We start from the raw sequence: 22,783 nt of genomic DNA on the forward strand, positions 1-22,783 counted from the left end.
ATGATTTGAATCTGGGTCTCACTATGTTGTGCAGACTGATTTTGGACTCCTGGGCTCAAGTGATTCTACTGTCTCAGCCTTCCAGATAGGTCTACAGGCATATACTATTATGCCAGACTCCTAGTTAATGTATTTATTTTTATTTTTTTTAAACTCCAGATGCATGGGTTATCTTGTGCATCTGGCTTTAGGTAGATTGGGGGATTTGAATATAGGTCCTTTGACTTTGCAGGCAAGTGCCTTAACCTCTAAGCTATCTCTCCAGCCCAAATAATGTAATTCTTTTCCAGAAATGTGTTAAATCACTGGAGATAATGTTTGTACTTTCTGGCATTACTTGTTTATAAATATTTTCCTGACAGAATTATGTATTAAAATTTCTGAAATACATCATGACATTGTTTAATAACTCCTACTTCATAGGCTCTTCTCAAGATGACAATACAATAAAAACAAAATAAATATTAGCTGATGCCAGCTGTGAGTGGACTGTAGATGAGCAAAAAAAATTCAATTTACGGGCTGCAGGGATGGCTTAGTGGTTAAGACACTTGCCTGCAAAGCCAAAGGATCCATGTTCAATTCCCCAGGACTCATATTAGCCAGATGCACAAGGGGGCGCTTGTGTGTGGAGTTTGTTTGCAGTGGTTAGAGGCCCTGGTGTGCCTATTCTCTCTCTCTCTCTCCCTCTTTCTCTGTAAATAAATAAATAAATAAAAATAGAGTATATATAAAAAAAGAAAAAATACAACTTACGAACTTACTGCTTTATTATAAATGACCAAGGTTTTATAAACCTTTTAGGTCTCATAGCCATGATTCCTAATGCTAAAGAATGAAAGGACTATGTGAGAAACAGTCCTGCCACTGGCAACATTGAGCAGCAACAGCTGGGAAAAGGAGTTAAGAAGCTCTGGAGCAGGAGGCTGTGACCTTGAAACTGAGAAATACCACTCAAAGGAGAACCTCACCTACTGACTTGAGGGCCTAAATTTGGAAGATAATTTGCCAAAATTTGAATTCTAGAAGGTCCCTAAGTTCAGTTTCCAAAACAGACAAAACAAAAAAAAATCTCTGAATATTACAGGGAAAAGGCAATAGTTTGGCATCAAGGGATGGCATTTTAGACCTACCAGAACAGGACATTGTTCATGAAGACTGCTTAAAGTTTATGATACTTGATTTCTAGACCTGCTTCCAGTGCCGGAGGTGAAGGCAGCATAATTACTTCTGGATATTGACTTTATTATTATTCTTTTTTCTTTTTGGTTTTTCAAGATAGGGTTTTATGCTAGCCCAGGCTGACCTGGAATTCACTATGTAGTCTCAGGGTGGCCTCAAACTCATGGCAATCCTCCTACCTTTGCCTCCCGAGTGCTGGGATTAAAGGTGTGTGCCACCATGCCTGGCCTGTCATTACTTTTTATTGTAAATCATGCAACATTACATATGGTACATCCCTTAGCTAGATACATCTACTGAAACCCCTGGTGCATCTTCAGTCATTCAGCAGTTTGTACAACTGTCTTTGTGCTATTGTGAACAAGTAAATTCCCATGGACTGTTCCTGAAAGGGAGACATCTTTTCCAGTTACTCACTCAAGACCATGAACCTGAGATGTGTTCTTTTCTTCATACAAAGAAAATTGCTCCAGACTCATATTCACTCAATTGGGCAATAAAATGGGTCTGGGAAGCCTTTACTGTTCCATTGAAGTCACTCAGGCAATGTGTGATGTGTTCATTTTTTCTTTCTCTCTCTCTCTCTCTCTCTCTCTCTCTCTCTCTTTTTTTTTTTTTTCCAAGGTAGTGTTTCACTCTAGTCCTGGCTGACCTGGAATTCACTATGTAATCTCAGGGTGGCCTCTGACCTTGAACTCTCGGTGATCCTCCTACCTCTGCCTCCTGAGTGCTGGGATTAAAGGCGTGCATTACCACACCTGCTTTTTATTTATTTCTTAATGTTAATTATCTTTGCTACTGCAAAAGAAGTTATTTTAGCACAAGAGTCTGACAGCAAAGATGTTATCCACTTGTCAGAAAATACTCCATCCAGGTGAATCTAGAACATATAGAAGACCTTCTTATAGCTCAGTATCATTGCAGTAAAATTCAGCATCTTTTAGGATGGCTAATCACTATGTCTTTGGCAACTCTTTGTTGGGGATTAAGGATGATGATGTAGATCTGAGTCGGGCTCTTTGGCTGTCTCAGGGTCAGAGATCTTGCAAGTGAATCAGCTGCAAGGAGAAGACATATGGTTCTTTGTGGCAGACTGGCATCCTGCAGAACAGCATAATGCTGGGCATTTATCAATTGCTTTACACTTGGACTCAGAACTGATGGTCTAGAATTCACCCAAGTTTGCACCATCAGTCAAAGTCCCTGCTGGAAGCACAGAGGCAGTCCACCGAGTCTGGCTCCATAGCCGGTGGGGTGTAGCTCTGTTGTACGAACAGTGGCAGGAAGAAGAAGGCGTGTGCATGAATGTGGTCCTGGTATACTTCTTTTTTTCAAATATTTTATTTATTTATTCAAGGGAGAGTAAAAGAGGCAGATAGACAATGGGTGCATCAGGGCTTCCAGCCACTGCAAACGAGCTCCAGATGCATGCACTACCCTGTGCATCTGGTTTCCATGGGTACTGGGGAATCAAACCCAGGTCCTTAGGCTTAGCAGGCACTCACCTTAACTTCTAAGTCATCTCTCTGGCCCGATTCTGGTACATTTTTTTACTTTTTTTAAAAAAAAACAGAAAAACAAAGAATATGTGAGTGTAACAGAAAGTTCCACAATGCTGGGACAAACATCCAACCAAACAGAGTTTATGGGAGAAATGGGATTTCTTTCATCTTACATATCCAAGGGAAGTTCAATCAATGGTGAAAGAAGCTGGCTCCCATTCATAGATTCATCTCTCATTCATTTCTCTCTTGCTCCTTCTTGTAAATAAAAAAAAAAAATCAGTAAATCAATCAATAAATTAAAAAAAACTGACAGTTCCTTAATGTCAGGTAATGATATAAAGGAAGTTGTAAACATTTAGTTATAGATAAACAAGCCAGACATCAAACATCATCTTACTTGTAGAAAAGTGAAAGAAAGTAGACATATGTTTCTTAGTTTTCTGTTGGGTACTGCGACACATATGTACCATTTACAGGAGATTCTTTTTTTTTTTTTTTTTTCCCCCAAAGTAGTGTTTCATTCTAGCCCAGACTGACCCGGAATTCTCTATGTAGTTTCAGGTTGGCCTTGAACTCATGGTGATCCTCCTACCTCTGCCTCCTGAGTGCTGGGATTAAAGACGTGGGGCACCATGCTCGGCTAAGGGAGATTCTTTCACAGAAAAGATTAGCTTATATCCAATCTAAACAAGAATTCAATTCTGTAGTTAAAATTACATTTAGGGCTTTAGAGATGGCTCAGTGGTTAAGACGCTTGCTAGCAGAGCCTAATGACCAGAGTTCAATACTCCAGTACCTACATAATGCCAGATGCATAAGGTGGCACATGCGTCTGGAGTTCATTTGCAGCAGCTGGAGGCCCTGACACCTGCTCCCCATTTCTGCCAGCACATGCCTTTAATACAAGCACTCTAGAAGCATAAGTAGGAGGGTTGTTGTGAGTGTGAGGCCATTCTGAGACTAGATAGTGAATTCTAGTTCAGTCTGGGCTAGAGCAAGACCCTACCTTGAAAAACCAAATAATAATATAATACAATTTTTAAAAAGCATCCTGTTAATTACCTTTGAGTGTGGAAATAGCAGTTTATTTTTTACAGCAGTGTTTTAATAATAGAAATTATGTCTATTGAAAGTTTTCTCAGCTTTACTGTGGCCCATGTTACTCATACATAGTGAGAGGTCCAGAAACATCTTGGCGCTAAGGGATGGTTTTTCATAAAATCTGTCCAGAAAATAAAAAATATAATTTATTGTGGTAGTTTGAATGGATGGTCCCTGATTTTTTTTTTTTTTTTTTTTTGAGGTAGGATCTCACTCTAGGCCATGCTGACCTGGAATTCACTATGTAGTCTCAGGCTGGCCTTGAACTCACAGTGATCCTCCTACTTCTGCCTCCCAAGCACTGGGACTAAAGGTGTGCGCCACCACACCCAGCCTATATTCAGGATTTTATTACAGTTTTTGATTTAGATCTGCAGCCACCGGGCTGGAGGACATGTCACTGTGGGTGGATCCTAGGGTCCAGTCCTAAGGTGTAGGGAATGACCTGGAATTCTAGTCTAAAGATGTGCAGAGTGCTTGAGCTCAGCCTTGAGTCCTGAAGTGTACTTTCTTGTACTGGTGATGGGGTTGGTTTCTCTCTGCTCAGGCCAGTGCAAGCAGGCAACTTCTGCTATTATGGAATTTCCCTTAGATCTGTAAGCTTCAATTAAGTCCCTTCTTCCTTCCATAAACTGTGTCTGGTCTGGAGTTTTATCTCAGTGACCTGAAGCTGTCTGCTACATAGAAGCTAAAGGATGATTTTCATAAAATCTGCTTGTAAAATAAAATCCATAATCTACTATGTCCAAAATGTAACAGATTATATCTAATGATAGAAATATCTAGATGCACTCTGCTAATAGTAATTTTTTAAAAATATTTTCTTGGGCTGGAGAAATGGCTGAGCAGTTAAAGTGCTTGATGTGAAGCCTAAGGACCCAGGTTCAATTCTCCAGATCCCATATAAGCCAGATGCACATGGTGGCACATGCGTCTGGAGTTCGTTTGCAGTGGCCAGAGGCCTTGGCACGCCTGTTCTCTTCCTCCCTCTCTCCCTCCCTCTCTCTCTCTCCTCCCTCCCTCCCTCTCACACCTCTCTCTGTCTCTAATAAATAAATAAATAAAAATAAAAAATATATTCTTCCTTTATTTGCAAGCAGAGAGAAAAGAGACAGAGAGAATGATTGTGCTAGGACCTCCAGCTGCTGCATACAAACTCCAGATGGAGGGCCTCTTGCCTCTGTGAAAAAACACCAGACCCTTGCATCATCTTTTGAGTTTGGCTTATGTGACACCTCCTCCAGCAGGTAGCTGGAGGCAGGTTTTTAAAAAAAATCTGAACCTATTGGGGTACATATATTCAAACTATCATAGTTTACCATATGTCTCTGGCACAATTTATTGTAAAGAAATTCAAGAACCCAGGCTAGAGAGATGGTTTCAACACTTAAAGGCACTTGCTTACAAAGCATGATGGCCCTAGTTTGATTTCCCAGTACCTACATAAAGCCAGATGCACAAAGTGTCACAGGGTCTAGCGTTTGTTTGCAGTGGCAGTAGGCCCTGATGTGCTCATTCTTTCATCTCTCATTCATTCCTCTCGCTTTCTCCTTCTTGTAAAAAAAAAAAAAAAAAAAAAAAAAAGTAAATCAATCAACCAATCAATTAAAAAAAACACAAATACTTGGAAACTTCAGCATATAGCCCCTGGGGTCGCAGACATGCACTTACCTATACCAATTTCATCTACTCTGTGTGTGTGTGTGTGTGTGTTTCATGTGATTGTTTTGTTACTGAGGATTGAATCCAGCATGTTAGGTAAATGTTGTGCCACAAAGCTATACACACAGTTAATGTATTTAATCATTTTGGAGGTAGAATGCCAGGACTTGAGAATTGGGTAAATGCCCATGAGAACAAAAAGAGATGACCATTGAATGTGAATCTAACAACCACTTAAGGACAGTTGTTAATGAAAACTTGGAGCTGCAGTGAGCATTCAGCAATGGAACTATTAAATTGTGGCATGTCTATTTCATTGATTCTACAGTTCAGAACCCCACCATGCCTGGCTCAGCCTCATTTTTTTCTCTTTTCAAGGTAGGTTCTCACTCTAGTTCAGGCTGACCCGAAATTCACTATGCAATCTCAGGGTAGCCTCAAAATCAGGGCAGCCCTCCTACCTTTGCCTCCTGAGTGCTGGGATTAAAGGAGTGTGCCATCACGCCCAGCTCCAGCTCCAGCTCCAAATTTATTTTCAGATTCTGAATGGGGACTGAGCTAACCAGCCATGACACCAAATTTTAGGACTGAGCTTAACCAATCACAATGCCAGCATCAGATTTAAACCTTACTTCTAGGAAAGGGGAACTCCTTCCTAGGAAGAAGCTCTGGTTGTTTATGGAAAAACAGATCTGGGGAACTCCTTTAGGCAAGAGATAAGGAGAGGCCTGATCCTTCTCTGACCTCTAGCAAAGTGGAGGTTGCAAGGGCAGGCTTAAGGATATTCCTGCTTTTTACTTTCAGGGTCCAGTCACCCTAAACTGCTTCAAACTTATTTTTCAAAGGCACATATAATGTTTATGTTGCTGGAAATATAGTTTAAAATGTTCATGATTTCACTCTCCAAGGCTCAGGACCAAGGAAAGTGTGTCAGAGCACTTTTACAGTTTACAGCACTGTATTGTCTTCCAGACGCAAAGCAGCTTTGATATTCATGACTTCACGGTGGCTGATGCTACCTACACAAGACATGCATACGAAGAGTTGGGAAGGAAGGATTTAGTGGAGGAGGGACTTTTGAAGAGGGAAAAGGGAGTCATTGATGGGGACTATAATCATAGCATATTGTCTATATGTATGAAAGCTGCCAAGAGTTAAGACAATGGGCTGGAGAGATGTCTCAGCAGTTAAGGAATTTGCTGCAAAGCCTAAAGACCCAGGTTCGATTCCCCAGTACTCATGTCAAGCACGATGCACAAGGTGGTGCACACTTCTGGAGTTCGTTTGCAGTGGCTTGAGGCCCCGGTACACCCAATTCTCTCCCTCAAGTAAATACATGAAGAAAAAAGAAAATGCTGCTGGGTTTGGTGGCGCATGCTTTTAATCCCAGCCCTCGAGAGGCAGAGGTAGGAGGATTGCTGTGGGTTCGAGGCCATCCTGAGAGCACTAATTCCAGGTCAGCCTGGGCTACAGTGAGATCCTACTTCAAATAAAACAGTTTAAAAGCATGGAAAAGAAGTAAAAGAACATGCTCGTGATTTCAGACAAGGGGGTCGGCATTACAGAACCCTGGAGTATCCTGAGTCCCCGGACTAATCGTAATCTCTCGGACTCCGCGCCTTTTCCGCAGCCCACGTGGTGCTCAGCGCGGGGCCCGCCTCCACAGCCGGAGGGCTTCCGCTCCGCCCTGCGCATGCTCCTTCCGCCGGGCCTCGCGAGCCCCCCTGCTCTCCGGCGCCCGGGCCCGCCCCCTTCGGCGGCCCCCTCTGCTGGAGCGGCCGTCGCGCTGTGCTTGCGTCACCACGCACGCCGCTGCGCGAGCCCCGGGAAGATGGCTGCAGCCGTTCTAAGCGGGCCCTCCGCGGGCTCCCCGGCCGGGGTCCCCGGCGGGGCCGGGGGTCTCTCGGCGGCGGGATCGGGTCAGCGCCTGCGCCTGCTGCTGCTGGAGAGCGTCTCCGGGTTGCTGCAGCCGCGGACCGGCTCTCCCGTGGCCCCCGTGCACCCGCCGCTTCGCTGGGCCCCACATCTGCCCGGGCTCGTGTGCCTGCTGCGGCTGCACGGCTCCGTGGGCGGGGCCCAGGTAAGTGCGGGGCGCGTGCCGCCGCCCCGGGAAGGATGGAGAGGCGCCCGGGCGGCCCCGGGGAGGCCGGCGGAGGGCAATGCGGCGCCCGCTGCCGCCGCGGACTGGGGCCTCGCGTTCACTCCTACCCCGTCTCTCCGAGGGCGAAGTCAGGCCCCGTTTCTCTGGTTGGTAGGCTCTCGGGCACGCAGGGATCCAGTTCAGGCCCGATCCCTCCCCGGGTCAAAGCCCTTCAGCCTCTTTGTTTTAGAGAGCCCCTGGTTTTCGTGATTGTTTAGCCGAGGGCCGAGTACGCCACCGACGCTTTGTTTACAGACGGAACTTGATGGCAATGAGCAAAATTCTGAAACACAAACTCCAATCCCAACATGTGGCTTGTAATCTAAGGTAGAAAATTTACAGGTTCCCCCCACCCCCACCAAAGGAACTGGAGTTGAAGATGAGACCCTAATGACGAGTATGGGTTGGGTAGAGAAAGAAAATGGAAGGGGCTATTATAACGTCAGCAGAACGTTTGCGTGGAAGGGATCAGTGGTGTGGAAGAAACTGAAGGGGCATTGCGGGGGTTCTGATGTGGAAGAGTGGGTGGAGATGAGGTTAGCAGGCAGTGGACAGTGAGTGTGGTAGGCCAGGTTAGATCCTGTGGACTGAGAGCTCACATCCATTCAGGGTTACTAACCCACGTGTCACCCTGAGTGCTCTGAAGTTCTCCCGCTTTCTCAAGGATTTCCATTCCACAAACACTAGGTGTTATATGTCAGATACCTTTGTCACCTCTAAGTACATAAAACGGTCCTCAAGAATTTCTGGTAATGACGGGATTAGAAATGAAGGTAAGTAAATGAATGGAGCTGGAGAGGAGAAACCTACTAGGTTTAACCACCAACTCGGCTTTCCCACTTGTACCACAGACTCCACCATTCTAATATAAGACTACCCCAGCAGAGTCCACAATTTCTGGCTTGGATTATAGCAGTAGTCATCTAACTGGTCTTGCCTCTAGTCTTTTCTTCCTAAGTGGAGTGAGCTGTCTAAAGCAAAATTCTAAACCTGTTGGCTGCCTTTACAAAACCTTCAGTGGCTGGAGAAATGGCTCACCAGTTACAGATGCTCATTTACAAAGCCTTATGGCTCAAGTTCAGTTCCCTGGTACCCACATAAAGTGAGATGCACAAAGTGGCACTCTTGTCTGGCGTGCGTTTGCAGGAGCTAGAGGCCCTGGTGCACCCATATTCATTCATTCTCCTTGCAAAGAAATAAAAATTAAAAAAAAAAAAGAAAAAACCTTCATTATCTAGGCTTTTTTTTTTTTTTTTTTTGGCTCGGGCCTTTTTGCTTGTTGGAATCTCTTCCACAGCTGCCTCTTCAGCAGTCTTCTTAATTCTCTGCTTAGATGTCGGTGCCTTTAGGAAAGCCTTCTTTCTTTTCTATTTTTAGTTTTTCAAGGTATCAAGATAGGGTCTCGCTTTGGCCCAGACTGACCTGGAATTCACTGTGTTGTCTTGGTGGCCAGTCTTAGTCATCCTCCTGCCTCTGCCTCCTGAGTGCTGGGATCAAAGGTGCACCACCCCACCCTGCAGGAAAGCTTTCTTGACCACCTGTGATAACTCCCCTTTACTACCCGTGCTCACATGCATAGAACATGTAATTAAGCTTAGATTTGTTTTGTTTTTTGTATGTAATTGACAAACTTACTGGGAAATTTCAGACTTAAACAGTCCCTCTGTATGTTGTCCTTATTACTCAAATTCAACATGAATTTTTTGTTTGTTTTTTTTTTTTTTTTTGAGATAGGGTCTCACTGTAGCCCAGGCTTCACTGTAGTCTCAGAGTGGCCTTGAACTCATGTCGATCCTTCTGCCTCTGTCTGAGTGCTGGGATTAGTTAGCTTTTAAGTGTATGTGTGGTATGCATGTCATCATGCATGCCTGCTCATGTGTGTGGGTGCACATGAATGTATGTGTGGGTAGAGACCTTAGGTCTTAACCTCAAGTACTGTCCACCACTTTTTGAGACTCATTCTCACTGATTAGGCTAGATTGGTTGGCCACCGAACTCCATGGATCCACGAGTCTCTGCCTCCCTGTGTCTGGGTTAGAGGCATGCCTTGCATTTATGTAAGGACTGAGAATTGAACTCAGGACCTCGCGCTTTTTTTGGTTTTTATTTATTTATTTTATTTATTTTTATTTATTTGTTTGTTTGAGAGAGAGAGAGAGAGAATGAGAATGGGTGTATCATGGCCTTCAGCCACTGCAAACGAACTCCAGATGGCACTCACCACCTTGTGTGTTTGTCTTACGTGGGTACTGGGGAATCGAACCTCAAACTAGGATCCTTAGGCTTCACAGGCAAGTGCTTAATCGCTAAGCTATCATCTCTCCAGCCCCAGGACCTTATGATTTTGAGGCAAGCATTCAACTGACAGCATGTTCCCAGCCCCAACAACGAAATTATTTTTCTACTTTTTATTACCTGTGTGTATATGTATGAGGTGGGTCGCATATGCATGCTACAGTGTGAATATGGAGCTCAGGAAGACCTTGGGGTTTGTCTCTTCTTTCACCTCCTTTTTTATTTTTTATGATTATATATATGTATTTTTTTTTTTTTTGTTTGTTTTTTTTTTGAGGTAGGGTCTCATTCTACCCAGGCTGACCTGGAATTTGCTACATAGTTTTAAGGTGACCTCAAACTAACAGAGGTCCTCCTATTTCTGCCTCCCAAGTGCTGGATTTAAAGGCATGCCTCCTTTTTTATTTTTTTATTTATTTTATCCTTATTATTATATATATATTTTGGTTGTTCGAGGTAGAGTCTCATTCTAGCTCAGGCTGATCTGGAATTCACTATGTAGTCTCAGGGTGGCCTCAAACTTTAATCCTCCTGCCTCTGCCTTCCTAGTGCTGGGGTCAAAGGCATGCCCCATCATGCCTGGCTTTCACCTCCTTTAGAGACAGGGCCTCTTATGCCTCTCCTGCTTGGGACTTCTGGATTCTCCTGGCTCTGCCTTCCATTGCCATAGGCTTGTTGGGATAACAGGCATCCTGCTTTGTGTAGTTGCTGGGGAAGATTGGATTTGGGTTGGCAGTCTTGCAATCAAGTGCTGAGCTACTTCCTTAGTCCCTCAACAATATCAGTCTTACTCCTCCTTAACTGCTTTTTTTTCCCCTTGGGAGATTTTAAAGCAAATCTGAATGTATTTCCCATAACTATATACCCTCTGAAGGATAGTGACAGTCTCTCTTGCCCTGCCTTGTGTGACCAGGCCTTATTATTATCTTGTTCCTCAGCAAGAAGCTACATATTAGTAAGTTTACAACATTGTGCTTGAAACTGCAGTAACTTTCTTTGGGGGAGAGTGTTCATAGCTTGTCCCTTGTTAACCTCTGATCTCATAGGATGCCCTAGTTATTCTAACTGTTCTCCTGCCACTCATGAGGCTTACCTCATTTCTAGAGCATGCTGAGGCCATTGCTGGTGAATTTCTTCATTCTTCATGGGAAAGTGAGCTTTCAACGAAGTCCCAACTGTTTCAGAGGAACCTTACCTAATCCCCCCGCCACCTTTTAGAGACCCATACCGTGCAGCCCAGACTGACTTCAAGCTTAACTACCATCTAACTTCACCACTGCTGAGATTGTAGGCGTGTACCACTGCACTTGGCTTCACTGTCTTTTTTTTTTCATAGATCTATAAATTTCACTGTCTTCTAAAAAATATTAATTTAGCCAGGTGTGGTGGTGCACGCCTTGAATCCCATTCACTCTGTAGTCTCAGGGTGGCCTCAGACTCACAGCAATCCTTCTACCTCTGCCTCTTGAGTGCTGGGATTAAAGGCGTGTGCCACCACACCTGGCTCAACTCCATCTTTCTAGTTGCTCAAGTGAAAAACTTTGCTATCTTTGACATGTCTGTTTTTCTTGCATTTCAATTTGATATTAAGTCCTTCAGAATATATCCAGACTTTTCTTCTGCTGGTACTAGGGGTGAATACTTTGTGTTTTTCACTAAGCCACATCCCCCAACCTTCTGTTCTCCTTTTAGGAAATACAGTGCATTGAGATTCTGTCACTTAACATGTACGATTGAGCAGTTAAGAATCCTCATCATTGGGCTGGAGATAATGGCTTAGCAGTTAAGGCACTTCCCGTCAAAGCCAAAGGACCCAGGTTCAGTTCCCCAGGGCCCATGTAGACCAGATGCACAAGGTAGTGCACCCATCTGGAGTTGTTTGTAGTGTACCCATTCTCTCTCTCAAGTATGTTTAAAAAAAGTGCTTTTCATGTAGGCATGAGGGTCTGAGATCACCCAGCACCCATATAAAAAGCTGAGTGTGGCCATGCCATTTGTGTGTGGGGAGGGAGGCAGAGACCAGAGACTATTGGGGATTTCTAATTGAAAAACAAGTGACTCCAGAGTGAATAAGAGACTACAAAAAAGATAGAAGAGTGAAAAAAAGAGGACACCTGTTTCTGTGTGTACACTGTGCACATGCACACACACACACACACACACACACACAAAGTACTACGTAAACTGAATGAATTTTTTTTTTTTTTTTTTGGTTTTTCGAGGTAGGGTCTCACTCTGGTCCAGGCTGACCTGGAATTAACTCTGTCATCTCAGGGTGGCCTTGAACTCATGGCGATCCTCCTACCTCTGCCTCCCGAGTGCTGGGATTAAAGGCGTGCGCCACCACGCCCGGCTCTGAATGAATTTTTTTGTTTGTTTTTTCAAGGTAGGGTCTCCAGCCCAGGCTGACCGGACATTCATTATGTAGTCTCAGGGTGGCCTTGACCTCACAGCACTCTTGCCTTTAGAATGTTGAGATTAGCCAAACATATGGCCAAACATAGTTATGTGTCACAGGACTATTGTATAAGGAATGTCTGTGTGTACTGTGTTTACTCATGGTACATGTAAGAAGCATGTTATTAGTTGGGCGTGGTGGCGCATGCCTTTAATCCCAGCCCTCGGGAGGCAGTGGTAGGAGGATTGCCATGAGTTCAAGGCCACCCTGAGATGACAGAGTTAATTCCAGGTCAGCCTGGACCACAGTGAGACCCTACCTCGAAAAACCAAAAAAAAAAAAAAAAAAAAAAATAGAATGTTGAGATTAAAGCAAGTGCCATCACACTAGCTTTAAATGACTTTCATTATTTTTATAGAGTTGTGCAACCATCACTGAGTTTTGAGCATTTTCATCACTCCATAAAGGAACATTATGCTGTAGCTATTTGGTAGTCTGGTGCGGGGCAACCACTGATTTTTTGTCTGTACAGACTTGTCTGTTGGAACTATTTTGTAGAAGTGGATCTTACAGCATGTGGCCTTTGGTTCTTGTTTCTTTTACTTTCCATTGTTTTCAGTGTTTGTCCATTCATCAGAATTTTATCCTTTTTATCGCCCAGTAATATTTCATTGTGTGGATTCCATCAATTGAGTTTGAGTTTTTACTAGTGTTGGATTATGTTGAGTAAGGCTGCTATGAGCGTGTATACTCTGGGGACATGCTTTCACTTTGGGCATGTAGTTAGTGGAATTTCTTCATGATAAAAGTTACTTTGTAATCTTTGGAGGAGCAGCTAGACTATTTTTCAAAGTGGATGCCCCATTTTACAATTTTCCCTTTGGGGTGGGGGAGACAAACAAGGGTATTGGGGGAACAGGGAGCTCAGTTAATGATGTCCACATGGTGGCCAGCACGCCTCTCAGCTTCTCTCCTCTTGGTGCGCGTATGCGTCCCGACCACTTCTTGATGAACTTGAGCACGCTTGTCCTTGGACACCTTGAGCAGCTCCTTGGTGCACTGCTTGTAAGGCCCTTGCTGGCTGTGCCTCGGTTTGCTCACGTTCCTCGTCATCTTGTGACCCTTGTTGAGACCCATGGCCATGGGGGAGCACAGAGCCATGGCTACTGCTGGTCTATGGTGGCTGAGGCAGAAGGCCAGTTTATATTTTGAGCAACTGTGCATGGTTATGTCTTGCTAAGTAACCTCCTAAGAGAGGACTTTTGTCCCCTCTTCTACATAAATACTATCTTCCTTATTCTGGGCATCTTTTATTCCTCGCTCTGCTTTATTCTGTATAGCCCTTGGTACATCTAGCATATTACATACAAGTTGAATAACTCTTACTAAAAATGGCTGGGACAAGTGTTTTTAGGTTTTTTTGGATTTGTTTTGAAAAAAGGTTTTGGGTTGTTTGCAAGTAATGAGATGTTTTGGAAATGAGATCAAACTCAAAATGTGAAATTCAGGGTGGAGAGATGGCTTAGTGGTTAAGGCGCTTGCTTGTGAAGCATAAGGACCCATGTTCAATTTCCCAGATCCTGTCTATGTAAGCTAGACGCATGAGGTGATGCATGTGCAAGGTCACACATGTGCACAAGGTGGTGCACATGTCTGAAATTTGAGTACAGTGGCTGGAGGCTCTGGTGTGCCAGTTCTCTCTCTCTTGCTCTCACTCATTAAAAAAAAAAAAAAGAGTACTCTGTTGGGTTTGCCTCAAAAAAAAAAAAAAAAAAAAGAAAGAAGGAAAAGAAACAAAATGTGAAATTCTTTTTTAAGGTATTTTTGAAAATTTAAATTTATCTAAGAGAGTGAGGGATGGATATATATGTGGATGGATGGATGGAGAGAGAGATGAGAATGGGTGCACCAGGGCCTCCAGGCACTGCAAATGAATTCCAGGTGCACATACTACCTTGTGCATGTAGCTTTAAGTGGGTCCTGGGGAATCAAACCTGTATCATTTGGCTTTGCAGGCAAGCATTTTAACCACTAAGCGATCTCTCCAAGATGAAATTCTCTTTTTTTTCTTTCATTTTTTTATGTTCCATTATGTTTTACATGTAGTCTAAACTGTTACCATCCCTGGCATTCCTGTGGATACGGTGTGGTTGTTTGGCATCACCATCATTCTTGGCAGTGCTGCCGATGGGCAGTCATTTTCTGTTTTGTTTTTGGTTGGGAAGGTGTTGTTTCTTATGTTTTTGAGACAGGGTCTCATGTAGCCCACACTGGCCTCAAACTTAGGATCCTCCTGCCTTCAGCTCCCAAGTATGGTTTATAAGTGTATGCTATCATGCCTTGCTCCGAAAATAATCATTTTCTTGTGCACATGTAAGTGCTTTACATAACAAAAAATGGCATGCCATTAATATAGTAAAAAACTAAATGTGGTAAGCAAGCAGCATGGGTGCATCCCCTGTAGCTGCTCCTGGACCCCAGCAACAACTGCAGCAGTATTCTGCTGTGGCTTCCTTTACCACCTGACCCCTTGCATACTGGGAGATTACAAACAAGAAGATCCAGGTGCTCTGAAGGGAGTCTGGCCCTTCTGGTGATGGAGTAATGGAGAGGTTACTTGTGGGAGAGTTGATGAAGAAATGTCTTTCCTGCATGAGGGACAGGAAGGAATTAAAGAATTGGCATCCCTCCCCTCCCCCCCCAGGTAGGGTCTCACTCTAGCTCAGATATACCTGAATTCACTGTGTAGTCCCAGGCTGGCCTCAAACTCACTGCAGTCCGATTTCTGCTGCCTCCCAGATGCTGAGGTTAAAGGTGTATGCTACCACACTGTCAAGGAATTGAGATTATTATACATATGAGGAATTGTTTAGAGAGTTAAGGAAGTTTAGGGGGTGGGTTTGGTGTCCAGTTAGTATTTCTGGATGTCTGTGCTATGTGCTGTCCAGGGGTGGTGGTGGTGTACTGAGGTAAGACAGACCCACTGTTGAAACCTAGTAGTGGGGTGAGTTGGGCTATTCTCTGTTAGCTCTTGTTTAGTGGGGCATGGCAGAAGTTTTCAGGCAAGGTGGAACTTGAGGAAAGACTAAGGGACAGACTGATGCAAAACAGGCTAGTGGCTTCTAGTGAGATGGCTTTTTTTTTTTTTTTAAATTTTTTATTTATTTATTTGAGAGCGACAGACACAGAGAGAAAGACAGATAGAGGGAGAGAGAGAGAATGGGCGCGCCAGGGCTTCCAGCCTCTGCAAACGAACTCCAGACGCGTGCGCCCCCTTGTGCATCTGGCTAACGTGGGACCTGGGGAACCGAGCCTCGAACCGGGGTCCTTAGGCTTCACAGGCAAGCGCTTAACCGCTAAGCCATCTCTCCAGCCCTGGGATGGCCTTTTGAACTAAGAGAAGGGTATGGAGACATTGCAGATTGGAGAATTTCTCCTACATCTTTAATGACCTGTGCCTGATTTACACCTGTTTTTTTTTTTTTTTTTTTTTTTTCTGTTTTTCTTCTAGAATCTTTCAGCTCTTGGGGCATTGGTGAGTCTCAGTAATGCACGTCTTGGTTCTGTCAAAACTCGGTAAGTCTTTTTCCCCCTCTAGTGTGACGTTCCTTTAGGAAGCAGGTTACATATGTGTCTGTCCATCCATTGTCCCTACCCCGTGGATTGAAGAGACTTCACCATTCCTAGAAGGCGAGTTTGACATATATTTTTTGTGGGCTCATTTAAGAGTTAAGCTCACTATTTTATTTTATTTATTTATTTGGTTGGGAGAGAGGGAGACTGGGCACCTCAGGGCCTCTAGCCACTGCAAACAAACTCTAGATGCCCAGATGCATGTGTCACCTGTGTATCTGGCTTACATGGGTACTGGAGAGTCAAACCCGGACTCCTTAGGCTTCACAGGCAAATACCTTAACCACTAAGCCATCTCTCCAGCCCTCCTCTGTTCTCTCCTGGATGTCCCCACCTTACCAAAGTCTTCAGGCATTTCTGGAGGTGAAAAGTAGTCAGTCTGGGTCCTGCTAGAGCCTAGGGAGAAGAAAAGAACGGTCAGTAGATTTCTGTGAAGTCCAGCCTCTCTCTGTGTTGTCACTCTCTTCTTGCACGTAAGGTTTGAAGGCCTGTGTCTGCTGTCCCTGCTGGTAGGGGAGAGTCCCACGGAGTTGTTCCAGCAGCACTGTGTCTCTTGGCTTCGGAGCATTCAGCAGGTGTTGCAGGTAAGGATTCACCACACTTCCATCCTGGGTCTTTGTGGCCTGGACTTTTAGCTCTGGGGGGAGAATGATTGGAAGCAATTTCTTGGTAGTGGATAGCTTAAGCTTCAAATAGAGGCATCCCTTTAAATTTTTTGAAATTTCTATCTTGGCTTATTTTAACTCATCTGACCTTTCACGTACTGTAACCTGCGATATCTTCACTTCCTTGGTATCTTTTCTGATGAGTGACATCTTCACAGATTTGTTTTTGGGTGTTTGGGGGTCTTTGTGTTTTAGTCTGTTCCTTTGGTCCTCTTTTAAGGTTTTAATCTCTTACCCTGACATACACTTTTTTTAGAAAAATATTTTATTTATTTATAAGCAGAAAGATAGAGAAAGTGTAGGTGTTCCAGAGCTTCTAGCCATTACACTCCAGATGCATGTGCCGCCATGTGCATCTTGCTTATGTGGGTACCGGAGAATTGACCTTGGGTCCTTATGCTTCTTAGGCAAGCCCCTTAACTGCTAAGCCCTGACATAAAATTGTTTTAATTTTTTTTTTATTTTTGAGGTAAGGTCTCACTCCGGCCCAGTCTGACCTGGGATTCACTATGTAGTCTCAGGCTGGCCTCAAAGTCACGACAATCCTCCTACCTCTGCCTCCCGAGTGCTGGGATTAAAGGTGTGCACCATCACACCAGGCTCCTGACATAAACATTTTTAATGCCTCCTACACTTAGTTATTTCACAAGCATTTTCTGAGCACATCTGGCAGGCTTGAGGTAAACAGTGGTAAAGTATACCTAGACCTTTCTTCCATGAGGCTTGGGGTCTAGTGTGGGGATTGGGGCATTTTTTCTATGAAGGAATTACAGGCAGGGATTTAGGCTTGTGAACCACATGGTTCCTGTTGCATACTATTTATTTTCCATTTTCCTTTAAAAATGTAAACCATTCTTAGTGTATAGGCCATGTAGAAGAACTGTAGTTTGCTGATTCCTATTCTAATGAAAGTCACTTGAACTGAATGTGAATGAATGTGAAATGACTATTACGAGATTAAGACTACTTCTCTGAGACCTTAGAATAAGAGATCTGGCCCTTCCTGGGCTGCTGGGGATCAGGGTCAGAAGTTTAGGGAACTTTCTTCTGGTCTGATCAGAGGCAGTTAATTAGACTGCAAAGTGTTCTAAAAGTAGAAAAGCCCTGAGAAGGGAGTCTGGCCATTTAAAGAATGGTAAACATGTTGTGATGGAGTTGAGAAGATACAGCTGAGGAGAAAGGAAGATGGAAATCAAGCCTTTGGGTAGCCTTGCCAGCCATGCTAAAGATATTGTTTTTTTAATTTCTGAGCAGTAGTGATGCATTGGAGGTTCTAAGTACGCCTTTTATTCTCATAACAGAATGCCACTGGCTGAGGGATTTATAGAAATCAGAGATTTATGTAGATTATGGGTCTGGAAGCTGGAAAGTGCTAGCTCAAGAGGCTGCATCTCATGACAGCATCTTGTGGGGGTGCTTATGGAGTGGTTTGCAAGTGCACATATGTGTGCATACTTGCTTTAAAAAAATTGTTTGAGGGCTGGAGAGATGGCTTACTGGTTAAGCGCTTGCCTGTGAAGCCTGAGGACCCCAGTTCAAGGCTCAATTCCCCAGGACCCACGTTAGCCAGATGAACAAGGGACTGCATGCATCTGGAGTTCGTTTGCAGTGGCTGGAAGCCCTGGCGCGCCCATTCTCTCTCTCTGTGTCTCTTTCTCTCCCTCTCTCTCTGTCACTTTCAAATAAAGAAATAAAAATGACAAAAAAATATTTAAAAAAATTATTTGTAAAGCCGGGCGTCGTGGTGCATGCCTTTAATCCCAGCAGTTGGGAGGCAGAGGTAGGTGGATCTCATTGAGTTCGAGGTTACCCTGCGATTACATAGTGAATCCAGGTCAGCCTGGGCTGAAATGAGACCCTACCTCAAAAAAAAAAAAAAAAAAAATTATTTGAGAGAGAGAAAGAGGCAGATAGAGAGAATGAATGAGTCAAAGTCTCTAGGCATTGCAAGCAAACTAAGATGCATGTGCTACCTTGTGCATCTGGCTTTACATGGGTACTGGGGATCAAACCTGGGTCCTATGGCTTTGCAGGCAAATGCCTGAACCACTAAGCCATCTCTCCAGCACTCCCCCCGCCCCCCTTTTTTGAGGTAGGTTCTCACTCTAGTCCAGGCTGACCAGGAATTCACTCTGTAGTCTCAGGGTGGCCTCGAAACTCAATAACTGCCCCTAACAAAGAATATCTGGCCACTTCTGTATTTCACAAGGGAAGAGTTTGGTGGTCAGGTATGAGAGAAGGAGCATACTTAAGATAGCAGAGAAGACATTACTAGGATTGTGGGTTGAGTGGAATCCAAGGGCACCAGGATTGTGGGTGAGATGAATTGTAGGGGAGGAAGATGTGAGGAAAGGAGGAGTCACTTAAATCTGTCTTCCTCAAGGTGGAACAGGGAGACATAGAGTCATTTATTATGTTAGTAACTCAGTTGTAAGATGGGTTAAAGTGGTTTTGGCAGAGCTGTTGGGCATTGAAACCTGAGTGAATTGGGTTGGAAGCAGCTGGAAGAAGGAATATAAATAGATAAGATACATTATCTTTTCAAGATTTGGCTCTGTGGACCAAGGGAGCAAAATGGGGCAGTTACTGAGATTTGTCAGTGGAGTATTGTTTGGGCTCAAGGAGAGAATTTCTTGTTGTTGTTTGTTTTTTCAAGGTAGGGTCTCACTCTAGCACAGGCTGACCTGGAATTCACTATGTAGTCTCAGGGTGGCCTCAAGCTCATGGCGATCCTCCTACCTCTGCCTCCCAAGTGCTGGGATTAAAGGAGTGTGCCACCTTGCCCAGGAGAGAAAGTTTAATGTGGGAACAATTGGAACTTGTGCAGATATCACTAAGAAGACTCCATTTGAGTTGAGAGACTGAAGAGAGCTGGCTAATGTGTAAAAAAAAGATGATAGTGGAAATCTAGTGGGAGGGAGGGAAGAGGTCAATAAAGATAATTAGATTTTTGGCTTTGGAGTGGGAAGTTAAGGTGGTTCTCATCTTAAGGCTTCAATCTTCTCTCCCAAGTTGTAGACCAGGTGATAGAGAGATGGCACTGGGGGTAGAGGTGTTTCAGTGGTGGAGAAGGTTAGCCAATGGGACTGCTGGGTGATATTGAAGCCTGGTTATAGTTGGCAGGCCCAGCTATTCTTCCTTTCTAAAATTAAGATAATTATTTTTTAAAATCTGAGGGTGAGAATAGGCATCCCAGAGCCTCTAGCTACGGCAAATGAACTCTAGACTCATGGCACCACATTATGCATCTATCTGGCTTTACGTGAGCCCTAGGGAATTGAATCTGGGTCCTTTGGCTTTGCTGGCAAGCACCTTAACTGCTAAGCCATCTCTCCAGCCCCAAGAAAATGACTTGATTTTATTTTTATTTATTTATTGGAGATAGAGAAGGGAGAGAGAGAATGGGCACACCAGGGCCTCTAGCTACTGAAAATGAACTCCAGATGCATGTGCCACCATGTACATCTGACTTACATGGGACCTGGAGAATCGAACCTGGGTCCTTGGGCTTCGCAGGCATGTGCCTTAACCGCTAAGCCATCTCTCCAGCTCAACTTTTTAAAAAATATTTTATTTGTTTGCAAGGAGAGAGACCAGGTAGACACAGAGAGAGAATGGGTGGGCCAGGGCGTCTCACCATTGCAAAAAAAACTTGCGATGCATGGGCCACTTTGTGCATCTGGCTTTATGTGGGTATTGGGGAATGGAACCAGGGTCATTAGGTTTACAGGCAAGCGCCTAAACTGCTGAGCCATCTCCCCAGCTCTGAAAATGACTTCTTGATACAGGATCTCATTATGTTGCTCAGGCTGGCCACAAAGTCCTGGGCTCAAGCCATCTTCATTTCTTAGCCTTCTGGATTGCTGTTGTTAGATATTCCTGTTCAGACCTAGGGACTTGCATATGCCAGGCAAGTGCTGTTCCATATAGCTACACCTCCAGCCCCAAATAAAGGGACCGAAACAAAAAAAAAAAAAGAAAATCTAGAGAGTAGATAGGTGTGTCCTTGGTTGCTTTTTTCTTCTCCAAACAAATTCCAGGATCCCTAGATACCTCTTTTATTTTCCTGGGGATGGAACCTAGTACCTCCTGCTTGCTAGAAAGGTACTCTCCCACGGAGCTCTAGCCAGTCTTCTAGATAACTGCACATTTCTTTTCTATAGACAAATATGTTCCTCTGGTATCTGCCCTATTCTTTCTTATTTTTGTTCTCTGGAAATGGTGGGTTTGTTGATATCTCCTAAAAGCCCTGTGTTGTACCTCTGCCCCTCTTCGATGACAGCAAAAGTGAGGTTGACAGCATGGGTGTTAATTGCTTTTAGTCCCAGGACCCACCACCCACCATGGAATTGGCTGTGGCTATCTTGAGAGACCTGCTCCGATATGCGTCTCAGCTTCCTACACTGTTCCGAGACATCTCCACCAACCACCTCCCTGGGCTTCTTACTTCTCTGCTGGGCCTTAGACCAGAGGTGAGACCTTTCTTCAGTCCTCTTGACCCCTTGCACTCTTTTTTGTTTGGTTGTTTTTAGTGATGCTGGGGATTGAACCCAGGGCCTCGTACATACTAACTAGGCAAGTGATCTGCCACTGAGCTACCCCTCCCCAGCCTCTTGCATTCTTGTCTCCATTTACACTGAGTTAATGAATGTGATGAAAACTGGGGAATAGGATTGAAGAAGTGGGAAGAGTATGAGGCCAAGAAAAAGTGATTGTGTGGAGAAGGGACCTTATTGTGGGATGAGAGGTATATGGGGCCCTTGGGCTCTTGACCACTGCCTTTCCCTGACTTTCTGTTTTGCTCCCCCCCCTCCCCATAGTGTGATCAGTCAGCTTTGGAGGGCATGAAGGCTTGTGTGACCTATTTTCCTCGGGCTTGTGGTTCGCTAAAAGTAAGTACTTATAAATGGAACCTGTGATGGCAAAGAAGTTGGAATTAAATCAGCTGCTTATAATCAGCAGGGATGGGATCTATGTCTGGTGCTAAGATCCCGGGTTAACCCATGAACTCTTCTCTCTTTTTCTTTATTCTCTCTCTTTTTTAAAGCTATTACTTGCTTGCTTGCTCTCCTCCCTCCCTCTCTTTCTTCCTCTTGCCCTGTCTTCCCATTTTCCTCTCCCTCCCACCCTAGGCCTATGTAAGCAAGGCCAATCAATACTCTACCAGTGAGCTATATCCCCAGGCCCGAAGGGCCTGTCTTTGAATCTCTAAGATGCCCTTCCTAATTTTACTACCCTTCCATCTTTGTTCCTCAAGCTCTTATAATTTCCTCCAGGAAGCCTTTCTGGCCACTATGTCCCTAGGACAGCCCCCCTCCTTAGCCTCCCAGTAACTTGTTTTCATGACCTATGCAAGGTGACTGACTCTAGTGGGTTTTAAAAACAGGTAAGGCATACAAGGGGCATGTGGAGGAGGCTGGTAAAAGAATGACAGTTACATGTGCTTTGGTAATAAATAGGAATTGCTTGCAACTCTCCCAGTACAGTAATAGTGATAGTCATTTGTAGTTGGTACCTTGTTATTTGCTGTATAATTGGCATTCTAGAGATTCAAAGAATGTAGGGCAAAAAAAAAAAAAAAAAAAAAGAAGGGGTCACTGGGAGGTTAGTGATAGAGCCCAGAGGAAGAGCACTTGCCTTGTCTCTAGCGGATGCTAGCTATATAGGTCAAATGTTCTGTCTTTCTTTACATTTGCCACTCTTTTAACAAACTATTGGGCACTCTGTGACTTAGAGGAAGCACCAGCCTATACTTAGAATCGCACCAAATTAATTTTTTTCTTAATGAATGAGGTTAATGATAATTGACACTAAGTTATCATTTAAGAGAGAGTGCATCATTCATATTAACTAGAGCTAAGATAATGTGCTATAACTTAATTAAGAAAGTAGGGCCAGGGCTGGAGAGGTGGCTCAGTGGTTAAGGTGCTTTCCATCATAACCTAATGACCCGAGTTTGGTTCCCTGGTACCCACACAAAGCTAGTTGCACAAAGTGGTGCATGCATCTGGAGTTCATTTGCAGTGACTAGAGGCCCTGGTACACTCTTTCTCTGTCTCTTTCTGCTTACAAATAAATAAATAAAAATATTTTTAAAGGGACTGGAGAGATGGCTTAGAGGTTAAGGCACTTGCCTACAAAGCCAAAGGACCCAGGTATGATTCCCTAGCACCTACATAAAGCCAGATATACAAGGTGGCAC

At 44.1% G+C, this 22,783-nt stretch overlaps 1 protein-coding gene and 1 pseudogene across 1 annotated transcript in view; both read left to right on the top strand.

The window, feature by feature from the left end:
- The first annotated feature begins 392 nt into the window (after positions 1-392).
- LOC101617510 lies at positions 393-2,487 on the top strand (annotated as a pseudogene).
- A 4,794-nt stretch (positions 2,488-7,281) lies between these two features.
- Positions 7,282-22,783, top strand: part of Pelp1 (proline, glutamate and leucine rich protein 1) — a 32,076-nt gene continuing 16,574 nt past the window's right edge. The window contains exons 1-5 of the mRNA XM_004657174.2: positions 7,282-7,530; positions 15,795-15,859; positions 16,395-16,500; positions 20,904-21,053; positions 21,402-21,473. Of these exons, the coding sequence (XP_004657231.1) occupies positions 7,282-7,530; positions 15,795-15,859; positions 16,395-16,500; positions 20,904-21,053; positions 21,402-21,473 (642 nt within the window). The remainder of the gene's footprint in view (positions 7,531-15,794; positions 15,860-16,394; positions 16,501-20,903; positions 21,054-21,401; positions 21,474-22,783) is intronic.

Source organism: Jaculus jaculus, chromosome 1, assembly GCF_020740685.1.
Source record: "Jaculus jaculus isolate mJacJac1 chromosome 1, mJacJac1.mat.Y.cur, whole genome shotgun sequence".
In the NCBI taxonomy this organism is placed as follows: Eukaryota; Metazoa; Chordata; class Mammalia; order Rodentia; family Dipodidae; genus Jaculus; species Jaculus jaculus.